Below are 24,066 nucleotides of genomic sequence, written 5' to 3'. Positions count from 1 at the left end.
TTATCCAGACATACTGTGGACCCTTGATATCCATTGTGATTTGATTCCAGGACACTTCATGGCTGTTAAAATCCATGGATGCTCAAATCCCATCTATATATATAAAAGGGTAATGAAATTTCAGCCTAGGACAAAACAACAAAACTACACATCCCAGAAACACTAAACTTGGCAGCACAACTCCTCATCCATGCCTCTACGTTCATACAACAAAAAGCTCCAGCTACTCCAGAAAACGGCCAGGCTTTGAGACTGCAAGGCTATTCACTGCTATTCCACCTGGCCAACAAAGGATTCCCATAAGCCACAGCAACGCGTGGCCGGGCAAAGCTAGTTATTAATAAAGGTAAAGGTAAAGGTAAAGGTTTTCTCCTGACATGAGGTCTAGTCGTGTTCGACTCTGGGGGTTGGTGCTCATCTCCATTTCTAAGCCGAAGAACCGGCGTTGTCCGTAGACACTGCCAAAGTCATGTGGCCGGCATGACTGTATGGAGTACCATTACCTTCCCGCTGAAGCAGTATCTATTGATCTACTCACATTTGCATGTTTTTGAACTACTAGGTTGGCAGAAGCTGGGGCTAACAGCGGGAGCTTACCCACTCCCCGGATTTGAACCACCAAACTTTCAGTCAGCAAGTTCAGCAGCTCAGAAGTTTAACCCGCTGTGCCACTGGGGGTTATAAATAACGGCATAGTAAAATCGTGCCCTTTATATAAAATGGCAAAATCAAAGTGGGATTTTTTTTGAATATATTCAAGCTGTGGGTGGTAAAATCCATTGATACAGACAGCCAACTGTCAGCCCTTACAACAGACATATAAACAGAGCATAATATAAGCAGTAAAGCACAATGTTTCAAGGTCTATGCTTTAAAAGTGCATCATATATTTAACTCTCTTTCCAACCTCATTGGAGACTAGTATTTTCAAGGTTGGAGAACTATGCTGAAGACATATGATCAAGCCCTATATATTATAAAGCGATATTAATATTAAAATGTATAATCTGCTTTTAATTTACTTTGGGTTCTGTGTGTGGTGGTGGATCAGGCTGAATTTAAATGCTTCTTTGAAGTCTTTCTATATTCACAACCCGCCCATATTAACTCAGATCAGTGATCACATTGTTGTTATTATAGATGGTTGGACATTTTAAAGTAAGCAAATGCAGGAAGGTGTTGAAATTCAGCTCCATATTTCTTATGGCAATACTTTCTCTTGAGATTCTGTCTCTTTACAAATGGCTCTCCCTAGACTGCAGTTGCCAAACACTATTATTTGCTGTTTTCATAATCTCAGTTGTTTGTCTTCCCTGCATTTAGATTCTTAAATCAAGGCCTAAGACAGAGTATCTAGGCCACATACACAACTGTAAATTTCCGCTCCATGTCTGCTAACAGTGTGACAAGTTCATCACAGCTCTGTTCCAGTTCTATAAAAATGGTATTCAAATGCTAATAAATCTATGTGATTTTACAGTGAGTAAATACCCTACTGTCAAACAGATTTTCTAATGCAGCTTCTAATACTATAGCTGAAGCAGGATCCTATGGCTAACAAGGGAATTTTCTCTTCTGTAAAATCAAATTTAATAGACACACGTGACTTGAATGGTTTCTAAAAAAGCTCAGATAATATCAAAATATGCTTCCTGGTGCTGCCCCTTTCTTACCTTTCACCATGATGATTCACACATTTTCATCCTGCTCAGTATCATTGTTTAGTTGCATTTTTCTGGCTACAATTAACAAGTCTGTCCCAAAATATTTGCTGCCTGAAGCCATGCTGGCTAGAAGATTTTGGTAGCAGTATTCTTAAAAGTAGACACTAGTCAGTACTCACAAATAAGGGCTGGTATGTTTTGTGGCAGTGGGTCTGCTCTGGGTTTTAGTGGTCTCATATGCTCCAGGTAGCAATTGTCCCAGGAATGAGGATTTGGGAATAAAAGAGCTGTTGAGTAGTTAATTCAGGCACCTTCTACACTGCCATATAATGCAGATTATCAAAGCAGATAATCCACATTATCTACTTTGAATTGGATTATCTGAGTCTACACTGCCATATAATCCAGTTCAAAGCATATAATCTGGATTTTAAATGATATTGTAGAAGGGGTCTCAGTCCAGGTCAATCACAGGTTGTTCAACAAAGTGAAAGACAAAACACAAGTGTAGATGTCAGCCAGTTCAGAAGTTCTAAGAATTCAACAGTCCAGATACAAGAAGCCAACAAGGAATAAATGTAGTTGTTAAAGTGTAGCAGTCCAAGGTTAAGAAAACACAAATGCCAAAGAACACTGTCATTCAACCAAATGAGAAAGTTGTGAGCAACACTGATGTTGTAAAACTTCTGGGAATTGGAGAACAGATGGGAAATTTGTGCCCAGCTGCCCTCAAAACACCAGGTGCCTAATTACAGTAGAGTCTCACTTATCCAAGCTAAACGGGCCAGCAGAAGCTTGGATAAGCGAGTATCTTGGATAATAAGGAGGGATTAAGGGAAAGCCTATTAAACATCAAATTAGGTTATGATTTTTAAAATTAAGCACCAAAACATCATGTTATACAACACATTTGACAGAAAAAGTAGTTCAATACCAGTCATGTTATGTTGTAATTATTGTATTTATGAATTTAGCACCAAAATGTCACAATATATTGAAAACATTGACTACAAAAATGGCTTGGATTACCCAGAGGCTTGGATAAGTGAGGCTTGGATGAGTGAGACTCTACTGTAATTAGAAATGGAGATGAGCACCAAAGCCCAGAGTCGGACACGACTAGACTTAATGTCAGGGGAAAACCTTTACCTAGCCATCTTATACCAATGTGAATGCTTTTACTGCAGGGTGCCTCCAAATAATTTTCAAGATGATGAACCTACGGCAAAGCTGTTACGGGATGTAAAATGGAATAATAGCACCATAATTATGTAGTATGTGCTATAATTCTGGAGGCTCCAGGTCTTCAAAGCCATTCCATTGCTGATCACGTCATGTTTCAAAACAGAGTTAATGCAGTCACATGGACAATTTGGTGATCATAATTATTATTATGGTAATATAATGGCCTACATTCTATTGGCACTCCCAAATTGATCGCACTGGTATTTATTTATATTTATATTATTTATATTTATTTATGTATTGAACTTCTTCTCCACCTTTCTGCCAAGGTGGAATCCAAGGCAGAATTTATATAACAATGATTCAGTGGGCCTATTCTGATTAAAACACACACACAGAAAGAGTGTTGTATTATGATCTTTTAACACAGTGGTTCTCAACCTGTGGGTCCCCAGATGTTTTGACCTTCAACTCCCAGAAATCCTAACAGCTGGTAAACTGGCTGGGATTTCTGGGAGTGATAGGGCAAAACACCTGGGGACCCACTGGTTGAGAACCACTGTTCTAATATTTCAGAGATGAAAACTGGGATTATTTTGTCCAACAGCTGAGTGTGGTCAAGATGACAAAAACTAGGAGAGGCTGCAGCAATTTGCTTTTGCCTGAACCTACTGGGAAGGGTACGATTTTACCTCTTCTTCCACCCACCCCCTTAAATTTTGCACTTTGAACTCAACGTACATCTAAACTGTAAAATTAATCCAGTCAATGTTATGAAATTCTGTGGTTTGTGGTTTACAAAGGCAGCAGCACCTTTGGGCAGAAAAGACTAAAGACCTTTTAAAACTGCAGCTCTCATGATTCCATAGAACTGAGCCATGGCAATTAAAGTGGTATCAAACTGCATTGATTCTACAGTGTAAATGTACCCTCAGTTTGCAGCAACTGAAGCAAGCTGTGGATGAAGGAGAAGGTAGATAGATGAGGCAGAAACTGGGACATCTAAAAATGCTGAAAATACGGAATGACAGAGAATTAATCAGGCTGATCCTACCAAAACGAGACAGGTGGAAGGTATGCTTCTCCATTCACCACTCTATCAGGTAGGATGAAATTGTACCAAGACTATAAAGACTGTTTCCCCATCTACACTGCCATATAATGCAATTTGAAACTGCATTATATGGTTAATGTAGACTAATAGCTGCATTGAACTGCATTATATGCAGACTCAAACCTGTATTATATGAACTGCATTGGACTACATTATGTGAGTCTGCTCTGCCATATAATCCATTTCAAAGAGGATAACCTGGATTTTATAAGGCAGTGTAGAAGGGGCTGAAGTCTACACTGACCCCATAATGTCATTTCAAACTACAGTTTTACACTGTAAAAACTGAAACCCCTGAAACCTGCAGAGGACTTTTGAGGCCCTTATTCTCAGTGGGAAAACTAGGCCAAGTTTCCAACAACCTCATTTTCTAGCAATAAAAACCTCTAGTGCTTTTGTTGAGAAATGATACCAGCCTTGAGAGCTTTCCCAAATTAATCTTAACATATTTGCATTGGGTGAAGCTTTGATGAATGAGTCGATAGCACGGTCTAATCCTTTCAGCAGTTTTTTTTTTAATACTGGCAATGTATCATAGATCTGCCTGGGTTCCCCTTGGCAGAATTAAGCATGTAGTAGGAGTGAGCAGCTGATATTTCTTTTATATAAATAGAACCAGCAGATCAGCATTACTTAGTGTTAAAATTACCTTCAAGTTTGCTGGCTAGAGGAATTAGAACACCCCTTTACGTAGACTATAAACATACACCTTTTGCGGCTGAAAACAAGCGTGATATACCCCTCGCAAGAAAAAAAAAAGACATGGGAGAAACTGTGACCCGGGCTGGAGCTGCCAAGTTGTTGAAGAAAGCCTTCTTGGAGGCCCTGCAATCAAATGACTACAAAACTTTGGAGGAGCTTTTGACTGAAAAACAAATAGATGTGGACACAGTGTTTGAAGTGGAAGATGAAAACCTGCTCTTGGCCTCCTACAAACAAGGTAAAAAACACCACCGGCTGCATATCAGCTTTTGAACCAAATTGGCTGTTTGTAGTCTACTTGCATTTATACTCTGGAAGTATCTTATAATATAACTTACTGGATCAGAGTCTTTGGTACAGTTGTTGTTATGGGTTGAGTTCAGATTAGCATTCAGGAAGAAGCCTGAATAAGTTAGAACTGCCACCCAAAACATTTAAAGGAGTGATGTTCCACTCTTATAGATTATACAAGACAAGTCTTGCAGCAATATATTGCCTGGGAAATTTTGGGAGTTGTAGTCCAAAAGAAGTAACTTTTCTTAACTTTAGCAAGGATAATGTAGATTGTAGAAGCTTGATGTTAGGTGTATTAATTTGTGTTGAACACGGGGAACATCCAGATATGCTGAAAGTTTAACCCCAAGTGGAGATCACTTATTTTCTGCTCAAGCTGTCTTTGCAGTATGGGTCAAATCAGAAGCTGAACGAAACGCATATGGGTCTTGTCAACTATCCAAAAAAGCAATATTCTTATGAACTTGCCACGTCCTTGCTTCACTTCCACACACCAGCCACCTAACACCTTTGCCCAGGATGTGGCCCAGACTCTCAGCTGCGTAGTATTATGTTTCTTGTCACATTTAAAAGGAAATTAATTTTGGCTGGAGGTGAAGGTGATGTGATTATGGAGCATAGGCTATAGTGCCCAAACTGTGGTCTAAATGCAGAGCTTGGGCACATACTGTTTTGACAGCAGCTGTGTCATGCCGCCTGTCAACATGACGGCACTTTGTTGCTCTCCCACATTGAAGTTACAGCACAGGAGAATGGAAGGCATGCAGTGATGTCCATCGTTGAGTCTACAGTGATGGGGCAGCTAAAAAAGCCAATGCAATTCTAGGCTGCATCAAAGGAGCATGGTGTTTAGACTGTGGAAAGAACACATAGATTTGTATCTACGATTGAGTATGCCCTGATTTTTGGATTACAGTGATATATGCTCATTTGTGGTTGAGTGTCTCTCATCTGAATTGCTTCAGACCAGAAGTGTTTTGCATTTTGGATTCCTCCCCCCCCCCCCCCCCACCCTCATTTTAGAAAACCTGTATTTGCATATACAATACATATATAATGTAATAACTATTTATTTATTCACAATATTTATATTCCACCCTTCTCATGCCGAAAAGGACTCAGAACACATACGGCAAACATTCAATGCCTATTATAACAATGACAAGACAGACAACAGATAGAGGTATACATAGGCTTTCCTATCTTTGGAGGCTGTATTTGTTTCTGGCCACTAGGGAGTGGTTTTGCTCCATCTCCCTACTGAAGAGCTTTCTTTGTTTATAAACTTCCTCCTTTTTCTGATTGAAACACCAAGCCTAAATACCTCCCCAATTTAATGTGGTTCCTATTTATCTACTCACATTTGTTTTTGAACTGCTAGGTAGGCAGAAGCTGGGCTAAAAGGTCAGGAGTTCACCCTGACCCAGGCTTCAAACTCTCAACCTTTCAGCTGACAAGATTAATTGCAGCTTGGTGATTAACCTGCTTTGCTAAACCCCAGCCTTTACTTTAAAGGCCAGGCTTAACTTTAAAACAGGATCCCAGTATAAACAAGAAATGCATTTATTTTTCATATACACATTAGGAGAGCCAGTGTGGTGTAGTGGCTCAAATTCAAACCCTGTAGATCAGGGTTAGAATTCCTGCTCAGTGAAGACATTTGGGAAGTTACACTCTCTCAGCCTCAGAGGGAGACAACACCGTGATGGGTTTGCTTTAGGATCACCTTAAGTTAGAAACAGCTTGAAGGCAAATAACAATAGCAACGAATACCTTATACTGTACACATAATCTAAAGGTAATTTTATACAATATCTTATTTTATGCATGAAACAAAGTTTGTATACCTTGAACCACCAGAAAGCAAAGATGTCATTATTTCATTTACCCACGTGGTCATGTTTTGGATTTGGGAGTATTTCAGATTTCTAGGCTATACAGTACTTTCATTTGATTTTAGTCTGACTCTCCTTAAACACGACTATATTTGGATCCGATCCTATTAAATTCAGTGACTTAACGATAGGGTTGCTGTGAGTTTTCCGGGCTGTATGGCCATGTTTCAGAAGCATTCTCTCATCTATGGCAGGCATCCTCAGAGGTTGTGAGGTTTGTTGGAAACTAGGAAAGTGGGGTTTATATATTTGTGGAATGCCCCGGGTGGGAGAAAAAACTCTTGTCTCTTTGAGGCAAGTGTGAATGTTGCAATTGATCACCTTGATTAGCATTGAGTAGCCTTGTAGCTTTAAAGCTTGGCTGTTTCCTGCCTGGGGGAATCCTTTGTTGGGAGGGGTTAACCGGCCCTGATAGTTTCTTCTCTGGAATTCCCCTGTTTTTGAATGTTGTTCTATATTTACTATCCTGATTTTTTAATTTTTTAATACTAGTAGCAAGATTTTGCTCATTTTCATAGGTTGCTTTCTGTTGAAATTGTCCACATGTGATGTATGGCAAGAACACTTTTCCTCTGTGTGGACTTAATGATATTTCACATTCCCAGTCCATACAGATCAATATTTGTACTCAATGATCACTATTCATTGATCGGCAGCCATTCCTTAGAAGTTCTGCTTCCGCCCATCTTCCCTTCTCTCCCCCTCTTGTTGTATTTATATCCCACTTTATCTTTCTAAAAAGAGACCAAAGCAGCTAACAACATCAAAATTCTTCTTTTTTAAATCAGGGTATTGGCTGCCCAGTTATAAAATGCAGCATTCGTGGGCAACTGGACTCCATTTATCTGTCCTGTATGGGCATCTGGAAAGCTTGAGGGTCCTGTTGAAGCACAAGGCAACCATCAACTGTAGACCAAATGGGAAAGCGCCAATCCATATCGCTTGTGAAGTCACCAATCTGGATTGTGTCAAGATACTTTGCAGTCACGGAGCAAAAACAAATTGCTACTCATTGAGTGGACTTGCTCCATTGCATTATTGTACAACGAAGCTGTCCATGCCTTGTGCACAGCAGTTAATCTGGAAAGGTATGTGCAATTACTAATACTCTGTATTGTATAATCTCATGGTACATAGAGGCTAAGTATTTTTCTATTTGGGGTGGGAGGCTGCATATGGCAAATAATATTCCAGGGAGGGTTTGATCTTGCCTTCTTTCTGAATTGGAAAGAAAGCCGGATGGATCTAAAAACCAATCTTAATGTTTTGGTAATATTTTCTATTACCGTAGTTTGGTTGTGTACCATTCAGGGATGCACATTATTACATTACATTACTAAGGGTGCTGTTCTTATTTCATGTGAAGCTAATAAAGCTGACAGCAAGAGTAAGATTACTACTCTGAGGAGCCATAGAAATATCCAAGGTACTCCTCCAAAATGTAGTTTAAGCTAATATGACATATTCCAAGTGACCTACTTTCAGGATGGAAAATGCTTTACAGTATTCGTTCTAAAGCGATTTGTGATCAACCTTGAAATGACAGATTTAAAAACCTGATTGTTCTGATATAAAGCTGTAATTTAAAGAAATTGTTTAAATTATGGCAGCTAGGGCTATTTAAACAAATTGTAGACCATTATTTCTGTATTTAATTTGACAAACTAAATTTGTTAATTTTTCAGGGTTTGAAGAGCAACAGACTGGGAAAAGGAGTGTGTGTGTGTGTCAAAATGGGAAATGGGTTTATTTTGCATGCAGTATGCCATCCTTCCTGGCATTATGCCCTCAGTGAAACAATATGGGCAACCTTTGCCTAAGTTGTGTATGTTCCAACATGTCATATATGAAAAACATTTCACAGATGTGTGGCCAAACACTATCTGAGTGTGGTGAAGATGGTAGTGTAGATGGATCCAGATGGAAACTGCATTGTGTTCTCGAAGGCTTTCATGGCCGGGTTTGGTGGTCCCTATGTAGACTTGACATGAATCAACCAGGGGCAGCTAACGACTCTGAACAAAGGATGCCCCCAGGCAGGAAGAAGCCAGGAGATGAAGCTATTCAATGCTAATTAAGGTGATTAACTACAACATTCACACTGGCCTCCAACTGACAAGAGTTCTCTCACCCTGGACTTTCCACAGATATATGCTTAGTTTCTCCATACCTCACAACCTCTGAGGATGCCTGCCATAGATGTGGGCGAAACCTCAGGAGAGAATACTTCTGGAACATGGCCATACAGCTCGGAAAACATACAACAACCCCGGAAACTGCATTACTTGGTAGTGTAGATGGGGCTGATGACATTACAGTTATTACTGAAGAAGAACATACAAACTAGGAGAGGCTACAGCAGTTTGCTTTCACCTGAGCCTACAGGGAAGAGCAAGATTCCACTGTCTCGTGTCTTCTTCCCTTTGTTAGTTAACTGAATGAAAAATGCTTTCGCAGTTTGAAACTTAATGTGAAGCAATTTGAAATAAGATGAAGATGAAGGGTTTTTTTCATGTCAGGACCGACTTGAGAAACTGCAGTCGCTTCTGGTGTGAGAGAATTGGCCGTCTGCAAGGACATTGCCCAGTGGACACCAGGGTGTTTGGTGTTTTAACATCCTGTGGGAGGTTCTCTCATGTCCCTGCCAGCACAAAGATTTAACCCATTGCCCCACCAGGGACTCCAAAGATGAAGGGTAAAGTGAGATGAAGAAACAGAAACTTGAAAGTTTTTAAAGGAGCTGAGCAAGTTAGATGGAAACTTAGGATTACCTGCTAGTTGAAGGGTATGATGATGTGAACCCTTCACTTTCTCCCTGTTTAATTTTAAAAACCAGACTAATACATATTACACTAATATGTAAAAGGTTTATTAAAATGCAAAAACATTTTGTTATAGTTTTTCAATGAGTCTCGACTAATTCAACATAGCTTTGGGGCAACCACAAAACCGAAGTATAACAACTACTTTTAAAGTAAGTACCACATAATTAAACAGAAATAGCACTTTCAAACTGTGAACAGTTTTTTTCAGATTTTGTTATATAGTGTTATAGGGACATGGCTTGCAATGCAGTGCTTCCCAAAGTGGAGCAGAGCAATATAAAATGTGAATTGTAGGTGAAGGGTATTAATCAAAAGAGAAAGTCCAAAGGGGCAAAATTACATTAGTCCAAGTGTTGATTTTTTAGGGAGCCCCTGATGGCTCAGCAAGTAAAAACGCTGAAGTGTTGAACTTTCTGACCAAAAGGTCACAACTCCTGCCAATCTAGCAGTTCGAAAACATGCAAATTGAACAAGTTGACTATAGCTTCCATAAACCCTCATCACTGGTCATACCAGCTTCTAGAAATATATCTCGTAAACTGAGTTTGAGAACCACTTGCCTAATGAGAAACGTAGGATGCATGATTTAGAAAACTCTTAGTCTTATAAGTAATCTTTCCGACTGCATAGCTAGTAATGAGATAGCTTAGCTTCTGAACATAATCAATATTCAGTCAGGAATCAAACACTGGGATTTATCATTTTTGAGGTGGTACTGATACATACTGCCCACTAGATGGTGATATTGCCTCAACCAAAATACAAACCAGTATTTTCATAAAAAGCAGATTTCACTGCAAGCCAATATTGATCTTGTACAGGACATAATACATATACGGTAGTGCTTATGTGTGCAGCAAACTTGTATAGATAATAGATGTACAGTATTGGACTCCAACTCAGACTTTGCTATGCTCTGTTGTCCAGTAGTTAGTAAATCTATATTAATTTTACTAGTACAAAGCTTTTCTCACCACCATGCAAATCACCAGGCTACTTAGACTGATGGAAGATGCTAGTCTGATAGGGTTTTATACATATCTTTTAAATGATGTTAAATTTTAATTTAGATCCCAACCTAATGTAAACATTGTACTGATGTAGCTGGATGACTGTAAGGTGAGATTCTATACTGGCTGTTGACCATAAATAAAGATTTGATTTGATAGAACATAAACTATATTTTAATAAAATAGAAAAGCAAGAAAACTTCTCTAAATTCCCATGATGGCAAATTTGCAAAGAACTAAGCATTTAATCTTATAATTTATTATTTTGAAGCCGTGTTTGGGACATTTTTACCAGGTCCACCCAAATTTCTGCCAGTCCTGACTCTCCTACCCCAATTTTAACTCCAGAGAGTTGGGGACTTGGAGCAGATTTGGAAGGGGCATCTCTCTGTGTATATTTGGTTCAAGGTTTGAAAGCTACTGAGAGAAAATGTACTTGTTTCAATAATATTCAATTTGGCTGAATGTTTATTTTTCTTCCAGGTGCTGATGTGAACATCAGAACAAACAACCAAGATGAAGAGACTCCTCTCCACACAGTTGCTCGTTGTGGCATCCCAGAAATGGTGGCCTTTTATGTGGAGCATGGGGCTTTGGTTGACTGTGTCAATGCCCACCGAGAAACTCCCCTGGCTGTTGCCGCATACTGGGCCCTAAATGGCCGGGAACAGACTTATAGCACGGATCACCACCTGATCTGTAGGATGTTGCTTGACTATAATGCTGATGTCAATTCACGGGATGAGGATTTCCGGACTCCCATCCACAAAGCCGCCTGGAACTGTGACCATGTATTATTGGATATGTTGCTTGAGGCGGGCGCCGAAGCCAACCTCATGGACGACAATGGATGTGGTCCCTTGCAGTACGTCCTGAAAGTGACCGGGGTGCGGCCAAGCGCACAGCCTCATCTTTGCTTCCAGCTGCTCCTAAATCATGGAGCTGCCAGGATATATCCTCCGCAGTTCCATAAGGTAAAATAAAAATACAGTAAAGGTATGGGTAAAAGTTTTCCCCTGTCATTAAGTCTAGTTGTGTCTGACTCTGGGGGTTGGTGCTCATCTGCTCATCTCCAACTAGACACCTCCAAGGTCATGTGATCAGCATGACTGCATGGAGTGCCATTACCTTTCCGCTGGCGCAGTACCTATTGATCTACTCACATTTGCATGTTTTCGAACTGCTAGGTTAGCAGAGGATGGGACTAACAGCGGGAGCTCACTCCACTCCCTGGATTCGAACTGCCGACCTTTTGGTCAGCAAGTTCAGCAGCTCAGCCACCACAGGCTCTCAAAAAAATACAGTGTGCATGTACATTTATTTAATGGGAAATGGCATGAGAAGGTTAGAGTTCTGATTTTCTGAACAGATGGAAATACCTGTCCCACTTGAATTCAGCTAATTAATTTCAGAAAATCCAACCTGGCAGATGCTCTTTGGTTTGCAAAATGTTCTTGGCATGTCATCCTAAGAGATCTGCCATCTGGGTCTCATAGAACTGGGTCATAGGTCAGTGGTATTTGTTTCTAGATCTGATTGCATGCTAGTCTGCATGTTAAATTGAATTTTGGCAGTGGGGAGAACTGTATCTTCTAATGGCTGATAGGGAAAGAAATGCCTTTTTCATCTTTAGCGCCTGTACCTGAGATCCATATGGGATAAATATAGTAGTTTAAGGATCATAACATACTATGAGTAGGTGGGAACTAGTTCCATAACAACAGCAAACTTCTTTTTAATATTAATACTAAAATTATAATATAATATACTATAATATAGGTATAGGTAAAGGTTTTGCCCTGACATTAAGTCTAGCCATGTCCAACTCTGGGGGTTGGTGCTCATCTCCATTTCTAAGCCAAAGAGCTGGCATTATCCGTAGACTCCTCCAAGGTCATGTGGCTGGCATGACTGCATGGAATGCCATTACCTTCCCGCCAGGGCAGTACCTATTGATCTACTCACATTTGCATGTTTTCGAACTGCTACATTGGCAGACGCTGGAGCCAACAGCGGGAGCTCATCCCGCTCCAGATTAGAACTGCCAACCTTTCGGTCAACAAGTTCAGCAGCTCAGCAGTTTAACCCGCTGCGCCATCGGGGATCCCATAATATACATTTTCAAAAAAAAAAATACACATAGGATGCCTTAAGTTTCTTATTCCAGTATTGCCACCCTGAACTTTTCTACAAAAACATGGTTTCAACTGATTTTAGCAAGAGGCTTATTTTTGTTCTGCAAAAGAATTTTGTAGTATCATGTGGCAGAAAACCATAATCAAAGTTTCATGTTTTTCAGATGCAGAAGTGCCTTGCCAAACCAGATAGTCCATTTTCTCTTCTTAAAAACACTGTTCTGTGAAGCATGCAGTATGGTGTCATTGTCAAATTTCACATACAGAACTGGGCTCTTAGCGAAAATATAAAAATATGCTGGGGCCAAGTGCATGGATATATTCAAAATGAGATTGTTTGGCCAAAGTGAGTATTTTAATTTAATTTTCTGAGCATGGGATCCAAGGTTGCATACCTCATTTGAAAAGCACATTTCAACTTAAAATGGTTAATAGAAACATTAAAGTAATTTCAAAGACAAAATGTTTTGTGAACATGTATAATCCTGGTGGATGATATACGGTTCTATTAGCAGGTTTTGCAAGCTTGCTGTGCTTACCCAAGAGCAGTTGAGGTGATTGTGAATTCATATGAGCACATCAAGGCCACAACAAAATGGAGAGCAGCTATACCTGAGGATGTCTTTCAGGTAAACATCTAATGCCATTGTCTATAAAATCCTTTTATAACATTTCTTGTGTGTGCCTTCAAGTTGTCTGTTGAGTTATAGGAACCCCATGAACTTTATAGGGTTTTCTTAGGCAAGGAATACTCCAAGGCGATTTGCCAGTTCCTTCCTTTTGAAATATAGCCTAAACCAGCTGGTATTCATTGATGGTCTTCCATCCAAGTATTAACTGGATCGGACCCTGATTAGCCTTCACGGTCAGACAAGATTTGGTACTTTTAGTTCTTATGAGACTTTTATTAATGTTGAGTTGGAGATATATAATTTTAACAACCAATCTCACAGTGCAAGAAAACCACTGCAAGAGCAGAAAACTAATGTCTTGGGTATGAAAAGTTGCATATAGGTAGATCAATGATGTAGGCCCTCAAATTATCTCCTAAAGTTTGTAGTTGGGGGTCCACAGGTACATATGTAATTCACAATCTGTACTTTATACATTGAAATGATATGGAAGTTAAAATAATTGCCTACTGCAATCTCATTTATGGGTTTCAATGAAATGAGGCTAGACTTGGAAAATATTGGAGCAGGCATCCATAAGGTGATAACACGGTTTCTCCGGGCTTCTTTTGCACATATGAGGGAGGCTTTAATCCTAACTATACTTTCATTTTCTTTTTGCAGATGCACAAGGATTTCTATGAATCCCTTTTTGAAGCATGTGCAAACACCCCACGGTCACTCAAGCATTTAGCCAGGTGTGCTATTCGAATGAGATTCTTCTGCAGATACCGCAAAGTGAGCCCTCTTTTTTTCATTCCAGTGACTCTAAATAACTATTTGCTTTTACAACCAGAAGGAATAATATACTAAACTTCATTGGAGATATTTGCCAGCTACCTAAGTTTATAAAACTGGAATGTATTTACATGCAAGAAGGAACAACCAAGTTTTCAAAAACAACTTCACCTGAAATTTGATCTCATGGGCTACATGTTAAACCAAGGGCCCACTTGGGTCATATAAAGGGCCTGGATCTACTACACACTAAATGTAGAACTATTTCATAATATACTAGCTGTGCCCGGCCACGCGTTGCTGTGGCGAAGTATGGTGGTATGGGAAATAAAGTATTGAGGAATTGGTGGTAGTTAAGGTAAAGGGTAAAAGTTTTCTCCTGACATTAAGTCCATTATAAATGAGTTATATAACTGTGTGGAAGGGCCTTGAGTCTACACTGCCATATAATCCAGTTAAAATCAGATAATCTGTATTTTATAGGCAGTGTGGAAGAGGCCTAAGTGAGGCCTAACTCTGCCTGTCCCCGGGGCTGAGTGGGTTGCTAGGAGACCAAGTGGGCGGAGCTTAGCCTTCTAACTGGCAGCAATTGGATAAAAACAATTATTCCTCTCCCTCTAATTAGGACTTTATTTTTCTTTTCTTTTTGTTGCATGAACGTAGAGGCATGGATGAGGGGTTGTGCTGCCAAGTTTCTGGGATATGTAGTTTTGTTGTTTTTTCCTAGGCCGAAATTTCATTACCCTTTTATATATATAGATTATGATTTGAACCAAGACATGGAACTAGGGAAAAGGCTTAGGTCAACCCTTTCACCTGCTTTCAAAAGCATTTTGTTACTAAATTACATATATCCATTCTTGTAAAGTCAAGGTTTCTTTAACAATTGATCCCACAAAAGAAATATAATGAAATACTAATTTATTAAAGCCCATTGTGTTCTTTGAATAACCTTTGGAATGTAATATGCTAGTAATATACTTGGCCTTTGAGTGTGGATCTCTGTGTAGCTCAAAACTTATCACTCATCCAGACAAGGAAAGTCAACATGTTTGGAAAAAACCCAAAATGTGTATAGTTGACCATCCACAAAGTTATTTTATTACAGTGGTTCCAAACCTATGGGCCCCCTGGTATTTTAGCCTTCAATTCCCAGAAATCCTAAAAGCTGGCAAACAGCTGGAGTTGGAGTAGGCCAAAACACCTGGGGACCCACAGGTTGAGAACCATTGTTTTATTAGAATGTAATTGCCAGCTTATCTTGTGTGAGCTGAAGGAGAAAGTTACAAATTAAAAATAATTGTTTGTAGTTCTGCTTTGCTAAGGGATGTATGGATTAGATGAGTGACTATAGCGAGTAAATAGGCTTGCTGATTCAGCATCATCTTAGACATTATGTCTTAAGTTGCTCGCAGCTTATCATTCAAATACAAAAACACCCTATTCTCCTGTTTGGAAACTAAGATTCAGCTGAAGGGGTTCCCAATTCAAGATGAAATGAAATGATTATTCCTTCTCACTTAGGAAATGGGATGGGAAACATTTGATCTAGCCAGAAGGTGAATAGAGGACAGTGGAAGGTGAACCCTGATGCCACAATGCCTGGAAGGGAATGAGGAAGCTAATTTAGGACTTCATCAGATGAGTTGCGGAAAGCAGAGGGAGGATTGTTGACTTATCATATTATCCCATTGCATTTTATAAGACAATGCTTTGCTTCACAATTTTCATCAGACCCTTTATGTTTTGGACCCTTTCTCCTGTTCTTTTCTGTGGTCTGAATCATCACATAAGCAAATACAGTCCCCACCCACTTCGCATTCTTTTTTGAAAAAATCAGGGAAAACTTTAAAACTGTAGATGTCCGAGACATTGTACTACTGAAAAAATGGGATTTCCAAAGATTCCTGCTGATGAGAAAATATAGTGATAGCAAAATGATACTATCTTATAATTGTGCATTTTTGTAGAACATTAAATACATTAAAAAATACCATTCCGGGCTCATGCAGAAGCAATTGTGAAAAGAAGTGGTGTGTGAGTGCTCAGTAGGAGACCTCCCATAGGAACACCCATTCCTCCATGAATCTGAAACGAGATGAGACAGGTGAATCTAACAGATTGGACCCCACATGTTAGGAAGCACTTTCTCCCTTTTCCAAGCGCATCAATATCTCAGAAGACAATTTCACCCCAATTCCTGCCCCCCCCCCCAATTTCTCCATACTTCTAATACAGTTCATTGACAAAACACCATAGATGACAGCTGGAAGTCAGTTTGCATTATGTGAAGGGCTATGTGGATTTTTTTAAATAAAAAGTTTTAGAAGTGTGTAGAAACAGAGGAGGGAGATACATGTGATGAAGTCCTAAGTAAATGTATATGTTCACCTAAAGTCTTTGCAAGTTACAGCAATAAATTAGTTAAGCTTTGCAAGTGCAGCAAGCTATTATTCTAGTTGAGCTAGAATGAACATAGTCCTTTGTTTTTTGTCTGGAGATGATCTCACCAAAATTGGTGGAATTGTTCCTTGATCTCCCAGAAAGAGATGACCTACAAAGTCAGAGCCAGGTCTGATAACATTTCTATTTGTATATTCACATTATGAAATGCTAGGGCATCTCATTACTCTCAAAGATGCAATATATAAGGCGGATTGTTTCACTATCTGGTTACTGAGCTTGCCAAGAAAACAGCACATTGTTACTTCAGTGAATCCATAATGGCCAAAGCAGTCCTAAAGGAAGAAATTTCAGGAAAGTTGTCCACTGACAAGATGAAACTTACGGTAAGTGGAAAATATAGAGGATATTTTACATGCAAATGTTTGCTTTTATTCTTTAATGGTGACAAAGAATGCACTGGAAAGGGGGAGGTCTTGAAAAGAACAATAAAGCTTTTCGGATCTGTCACTGTAGCAAAGGTTTCCATGCTGAGAAAAAAAACAACATGTCACTGCTATTCAACACCCTCCCATTTTTTGAGCCACACTCCTTTTTAAAAAGAAAATCTATGGGCATCTAGCCTCCCATGAAAGTTTTGTTTTAAACAGGTGCTAGATTATATCCATTGTAGTATCTGACAGGGAGCCCAGCGGGTTCACACTGATTATAGTGGTAAGAATTGGCAAGCTGTTCAAGACACTGAAGAACATCAATATCTGAGTAAAACTGGCTTGAGCCTTCTTTTACTGCAGTTCCGGGTTTGGTTTGAAAGGCCAATTGGAAATATACGCCCCAGGTCTGCTGTAGTTCGACCTGCTCCAGATTATTTTCCTTGTGTTCTCTTGAGTTGCCAGTTCACCCAATTTGACAAGAGCTTGGATATATCAAAATGTCAATGAGGAGATATGACAATTTCCTTAAGTATTTCCAAACTATAGACTTCTCTTGTGCAAAAATACCTATAGGAGCATTTGCAGCCGCTTGCATTTTTCACTTAATGGTTGTAATTTTTTGTCATAGCAGTAAAACTTAACTGCTTCTATAAAACCTACAGAACTACCTAAGGTCAAGTTTTCAATATTGCGCGAACACCTTAGCCTGAAGAAAAACCCTATTCAGTTTGAAAGCTTGCAGAAATGTTTGAACAAATTAAATGGTTTCAATGAAATGTATGGTACTTGTCTACACTGTATTTCTTTTTCTGTGACGTGAATACCAGGTACATTCAAAGGTCACACTAAACTAGTTTATCATGACCATTTCTCAGAATCTGCAGATTGTTTTACTCCTGTGAATTTGATGGTCCACACAGCCCAAAACTTCCCATTTTTTCCTGTTCCCAGGAGCTTCTGAGGGATCATAATGTGCCATTTAATTCCTTCTGGAAATATTTTTTGGCTACAAAGAGCAGTTTCTAGAAAGACCCAAAATTCATTTTGTCTCTTAAAATAATTTGTTGTTGTTGTTGTGCATGTGTGTGTTGGGGGGGGGAATTATGCCAATAACATGTGGAATACATTTACAAATCACATTCCATAGAAATTTATAGAGGTCAACGTTGCCATTTGGGGGATTAAATTTGGAGTAGTGATGGAAATAAATGTGGAGCTCATGCTGAGAACACTGAGAACTCCTGTGGCCAGAAATACACCCTTTGCCCATCTGAGTCATGCACCATGGTTTAACTTGCTTGCTTCTGATGAACCAGAAGTAAGACTAGCCACAATTTGATGGATTTGGGCAACAAGATAAGGCACATGTGTCAAATGCAAGACCTGTGGGCTGAATCTAGCCCTTCACATCATTTTAGGGCTGGGCTTTAGCATAGCTGGCTAATCCCCAGCAGCAATAAATCTCTACCGACCAAAAGGTTGGCAGTTCGAGCCTGGGTTGGGGTGAGCACTCGACCTTCAGTCCAGCTCACTGTCCACCTAAGCAGTTTGAAAACAGCTGTGGGCTGTGAGTAGAGAAATTAGGCACTGCTTAAGCAAGGAAGTATTTTACGGCACCATAAAAGGAAATACCAGAAATGCCGGCAATCAAAGAACAGGAGGAGAAAATTGTAATCAAGGGCTCATCGTCATAGCGTTTGGAGCCACAGCACCCTCCTGTGGCTGGAATTGAGCACGACCTCCAGGACGCTGAAGTTGGAAAAATGCTGACATAATACCTCTATCTGTCGTTTGTCCTGTATGCCTAATCGGCATTGAATATTTGAAGTATATATGTTCTGTGATCCACACTGAATCCCCTTCGGGGTGAGAAAGGTGGAATATAAATGCTGTAAATAAATAAATAAATATATAGTATGTGGCCTGCAAGGCTTTCAGTGTCAGGGGAACATAGTTACATTTATACAGTCTTACAATGACAAAATGGCCCTTTGAAGGCAACCCTAAAGCTGAAAATTAGTTTGACACCATTGAGATAAGATGATGTTAGTTAAACACAGAAGGAAGAGCATCCAAACTATTGTTAATCATGGTTGTGATTGGCTGGGAGAAAGGCTCAAAACCATGAGGTGATTAGGTTTACTTCTGTCATAACAAACTATGGTTTGTAGAGATGTTCAAATGCAGTCAAACGACCATATGATCTTTAATGAAGGTTCAGTATTTCAATGTTATATGATACAATCTCTAGATTAAACCATAGAAGGTTCTGCAAACTTAGAAAATTCTTGACACCGCAGTGCTATAGTGGAAGCCAGTGTGTATCAATCTTTGGCCATCAAATGTTTTGGACCACAAGTCCCAGATTTCTTGATCATTGGATCTGTTGGGTGAGGCTTCTGAGAGTTCAAATCCAAAACGTCAAAAATTGAAAACCTCTGGCAACAATCAACAGTTATAGACCATACACATGGGTTAATTCAAGTGTGTGCTCCATTTGATGGGAACATATGAAGAAAGTAATTTCTAAAAGTTCCACTGAGTATTTAAATATATATTTTCCTCATCACAGAACAATCACAACATCCCCTTCATACAAGGTGTGAGAGGTAAAGTATTTAAGAGTAGTTTTCAGCCCCTGACACATCTCTATTTAAGACTGATGTAACATTTTGCTGAACACCGGAGCCCCCGGTGGCACAATGGGTTAAACCCTTAGGTCAGCAGGACTGCTAGATTGACAGGTTGGTGGTTTGACTCCGGGGAGGGTAGGTGAGCTCCCTCTGTCAGCTCTGGCTCCAGTTCCCCATGCACCGACATGAGAGAAGCCTCCCACAAGGATGGTAAAGCATCAAACATCCAGGTGTCCCCTGAGCAATGTCCTTGCAGACTGCCAATTCTTTCACACCAGAAGCAACTCACAGTTTCTCAAGTCACTCCTGACACGAAAAAAACCCTTGACACATCTATGTTTAAGACTGATGTAATATTTTGCTGAACATTAACTCTTGATGATGATATTATCACAATGGTATAATAACTACAAAATGGGAGAAGGTTGTTGTTTTGCATTAAAATATGGGTCTGAAAAACAGTTCTGCCGCAGCCTCACCTTTTACTTGAGTTTAGATGCTTTCCCAGGCAGAATTTTTGTTTATGTGTTTACAAGTGATCTGCAAATGATTTCTCTATCCAAGGTTTATCATTTAATAACAATTCAGTCGAAAGGGGGCAGCATATGATCATTTCCAAGCTTTCTTCTTATTCAGAAGGTTGAAATGTGAAAGATCCATACACATTCAGTTTATCCTACAGAACAAAAGCAAAGATAAACTTTAGTGATTTAAATAATTCCATAATATAACATTTTAACATCACTATTAACCATAGTTTATTATGACAGAAGTCTAATTTTCCTTATGGTTTTGAGCATTTCTCTTAAGCTGTCACAATCACAATGGGTTCAGTAGCTTTCTCATCCATGTATGACTAACAGCGGCTCGTCTTGTTGCCCAAATATTTTTGTGCTTTGAAATGGCACAGAATAGCAGAGGTTGATTGCATAAGAACTATTTTTAAAATAATAATAATAAATAAAATAAATCTGTGACCATATAGAAGACTGCCCGAAGATTTCCTCTTAGTGCCCTTCCATAAGATAAAGGTTTTCCACTGACATTAAGTCCAGTCGTGTCCGACTCTGGGGGTTGGTGCTCATCTCCATTTCTAAGTCGAAGAGCCGGCATTGTCCATAGTCACCTCCAAGGTCATGTGGCCGGCATGACTGCATGGAACGCCATTACATACAGGCACATAATGTTGCTCAGAGTACAGGGAGGCAGAATAGCTGGCCCTGGGGGAAAAGAATGAATTCTGTCCTGGCAGAAGGATGGTTGATAAATAAGTATAATAACAAACAATATCCAATGACATATATATTAGGCATAATAGAAGCATTTTGTGGGGAAGGGGTAACTCACATCAAGTCTACTCTTGGCAAAGAGTGTGTATGACACCTTAACATAACCTTAACATAACTTATTAAATAGGATGCACAGAATGACAACCATTATAACTGGTTTCCATGAAATGTGTGTACTCCTATCCATTTTTGCTCACTGCTAGCAGCTGTAGTTGCAGCAAAAGAAGTTTCAGCAAGATATACAAATAGAGAAAAGATGCTCTACTATTTGTAGAAATAGTTAATCCCACCTAGTTATTTTGTCTACTAAAGGTGGCGTCAAAAGAGAAATTGATTGAAAGAGATGAGTCATGGTTTTGTAATGGAAAAAGTGAAATGCCAGGTAAAGATAAAGTTCAAAATAAAGTGATCCGCTCTATTTATAAAACCGTTTTACCTGGACTAATCTATTCCACCCCCAGTCCCAAATCAATATACAAACAGGATAAAGCATTTAAGTAAAGATCCATGGAAATGTCACAAAATTATCAGCAAGCTTTATAGAACCTTTCTACGGGCTGGTTATGTTAACAAAATGTAATAAAGTAGGTGGGTGGGTGGAACAATACAGTAGAGCAGACCAATATAAATGGTGCCGCCATTTCAGCTGTGTGGAATATGTAGTTTAAGAATTTAAACAGAAATTTCCATTCATGATTCATGAAATTAATTATATCAGATTAGGATGGGTCTATTTTTTTTTTTGGAATAATTCCATCCCTCGATATTTTAAATTTTTCACATAATGTTCCTCCCCTCCTCCCCAAATGATTCCTGTGACTTCGGTTTGTATTGCTGAGCATTTAAATAATGCACCATCGAACAGAGATGGTGTAGCATCTCTAAATCCGCCCATTGCGAAAATTAGGGGTTGTCTACACCAGCAAAACATCCATACACTCCTCTATTCCAGTGCTGAAGTAACATATGATGGACAGCCATTGTAACAGTAACACTTATTTTAGGTTTCCATGCATTAAAAACAATGTATCCATGTTGATAGTGCTGGAGCACTATCCACTATCCACTACCTTCCCTGCCAAGTACCTCCGGTGGCATAGTGGACTAAAGCCTTGTGACTTGAAGGTTGGGTTGCTGACCTGAAAGCTGCCAGGTTCGAATCCCATGCGGATGAGCTCCCTCTATCAGCTCCAGCTCCCCAGGAGAGCCTCGCTTGTGAAATCGCCTGCCCTGAGATCAGAATGAGTCATGAGATCAACACTGAGACCAATTGACTGTTAGTCTCGTTCATGGTTGTGCTCAAGTGGGGAGCAGATGATAACCAGAAGTAGGAGGAGAAAAAAACTAGTCTTGGTCAGAATTTGGGCAGGAGAAATATGTGGCTATCAATACAATGTGCAGTGTCTTACAAGTAGATGCGGTGCTAAGTGGATCTGAATTGCAGCTGCATTATTTTACTGTTGTTGAAAAGGTTTATTAAATAGTGGTTTCTAATCCCAAATGGGGTCCCCTTAGCTCAGTGGTTCTCAACCTGTGGGTCCCCAGATGTTTTGGCCTTCATCTCCCAGAAATTCTAACAGCCTGTAAACTGACTGGGATTTCTGGGAGTTGTAGGCCAAAACTTCTGGGGACCCACAGATTGAGAACCATTGCATTTAGCTCAGTGTTGGGGTCATGAAAAAATTGGTTTGTGAAGGTTACCCATTTTCACAAATCTGTTAGCAACGACATGCAGTGTTTACAATGGATTCTGCAGATAAAGCTTCAGCTGTACTCCACAAAAAAAGAAAATCAGCCTGTTTAGCTAGCCTTGCAAATGCTAATTTATTAATAGTAAATGATTGATATTATATTTATTATATATACTTATATATCTGGGGTCGTAAAAAAAATTCTCCAATGAAAAGAAGTCATGAATGGAAAAGTTCAGGAAGCCCTGGTGTAGGCAGCCCCTTAGATGTGGTCCTATTGCATGTATGTTAACAAGAGCACAACTAATATGCAAGATAGAAAAATACAAAGGTGGTTCAATTCATATTCTAATCCATTTTTAGAAAGCAGTTCTGAAATGCACACTTAATGCACACTTAATCATTTTCTAGAGAGCAGCACAGCTTTCCAAAATGAACCATACAGAAAACCATGGAAAACATCTGCATATTCATGTGAACATACTGTGGAAGAAATAGGTCACAGACAAAACACGCTAGAGGCAAGTCTGCCTTTTAATGTGCCCAGGCTTTGACTTTCAAGGAGTTCCTCCTCACACTTGGAGGGGAGGCGTGGCGTGCCACTCGGTGGTGACTAATCCTTGTGCCACTGGCTTACATAAACATGTTTTTAAAGCTTCTTTGTGCAATCGGTAGGGAACGCGTTGTTCTCTTTGTCATCAGCCCAGTATACTTGTGAGAGTGGAAGAACAATGCCAAGAAAGAAGCTCACCGCAGCCCTTTCTGCTAGCTGTGCAAGAAGAACAGAGAATGTTTACCAAGCATTAATAGCTCACCCCCTCCCCTTCACCCCCCCCCCCTCCAATTCCCAAATAAGGAATGGAAAACTCTAAGCAAAAGACAGATACAGTGGTGACTGGCAGAGAACCACCTCCAGCTTCCTTCTGAAGGTTATTTGTAATGACTTTGGTACTTTTATATTTACATGGTCACCTTGGGGAGGGGGCAATTGCCCCTTCTCCACTTGTGTTCATCCAAAGGAGTCTGCTGCTGATCTGCCCTTTACTTAAACTAGTCTTTTCATTCCCAAGTGTCTAGAGGTAAGAAGCACCAATGGGAGGCAGGCTTAACCCCCTCCCTAGTTTTTCAGGCCCACAGACTTGGAACAGCTGGAATAATCTTTTGAGTTTATTGAAACTGGCTCCCATATTGCCGATCGTCAGGAAACTGTTAATCCTGTCTTTCTTTCTTTTTTAAAGAAAAGTCTGGCTGTTCAGTGGAAACAGAAGCTGTGTAGCCGTTGTGTCCTGTCTGAGATCTTCTTTTCCTTTGGTTTTGGACGGATGCAGCATTGCTGCTGCCTCATTTGAGTAGGGCAAAACATTGGGAAGGAAGAAAGGACAA

At 39.7% G+C, this 24,066-nt stretch overlaps 1 protein-coding gene across 1 annotated transcript; it reads left to right on the top strand.

Moving 5' to 3' along the window:
• Positions 1 to 3,398: 3,398 nt before the first annotated feature.
• asb4 (ankyrin repeat and SOCS box containing 4) lies at positions 3,399 to 17,850 on the top strand. The gene is made up of 5 exons (XM_003222117.4): positions 3,399 to 4,903; positions 7,643 to 7,942; positions 11,173 to 11,663; positions 13,340 to 13,453; positions 14,120 to 17,850. Exons 1-5 carry the CDS (start codon positions 4,726 to 4,728, stop codon positions 14,306 to 14,308), a joined length of 1,272 nt encoding a protein of 423 aa, XP_003222165.2. The 5' UTR covers positions 3,399 to 4,725; the 3' UTR covers positions 14,309 to 17,850.
• Positions 17,851 to 24,066: the final 6,216 nt, after the last annotated feature.

This window comes from Anolis carolinensis, chromosome 6, assembly GCF_035594765.1.
Source record: "Anolis carolinensis isolate JA03-04 chromosome 6, rAnoCar3.1.pri, whole genome shotgun sequence".
NCBI classification, from domain to species: Eukaryota; Metazoa; Chordata; class Lepidosauria; order Squamata; family Dactyloidae; genus Anolis; species Anolis carolinensis.
The sequence above is the reverse complement of the archived record's forward strand: the minus strand, read 5'-3'. Positions and strand labels throughout refer to the sequence as shown.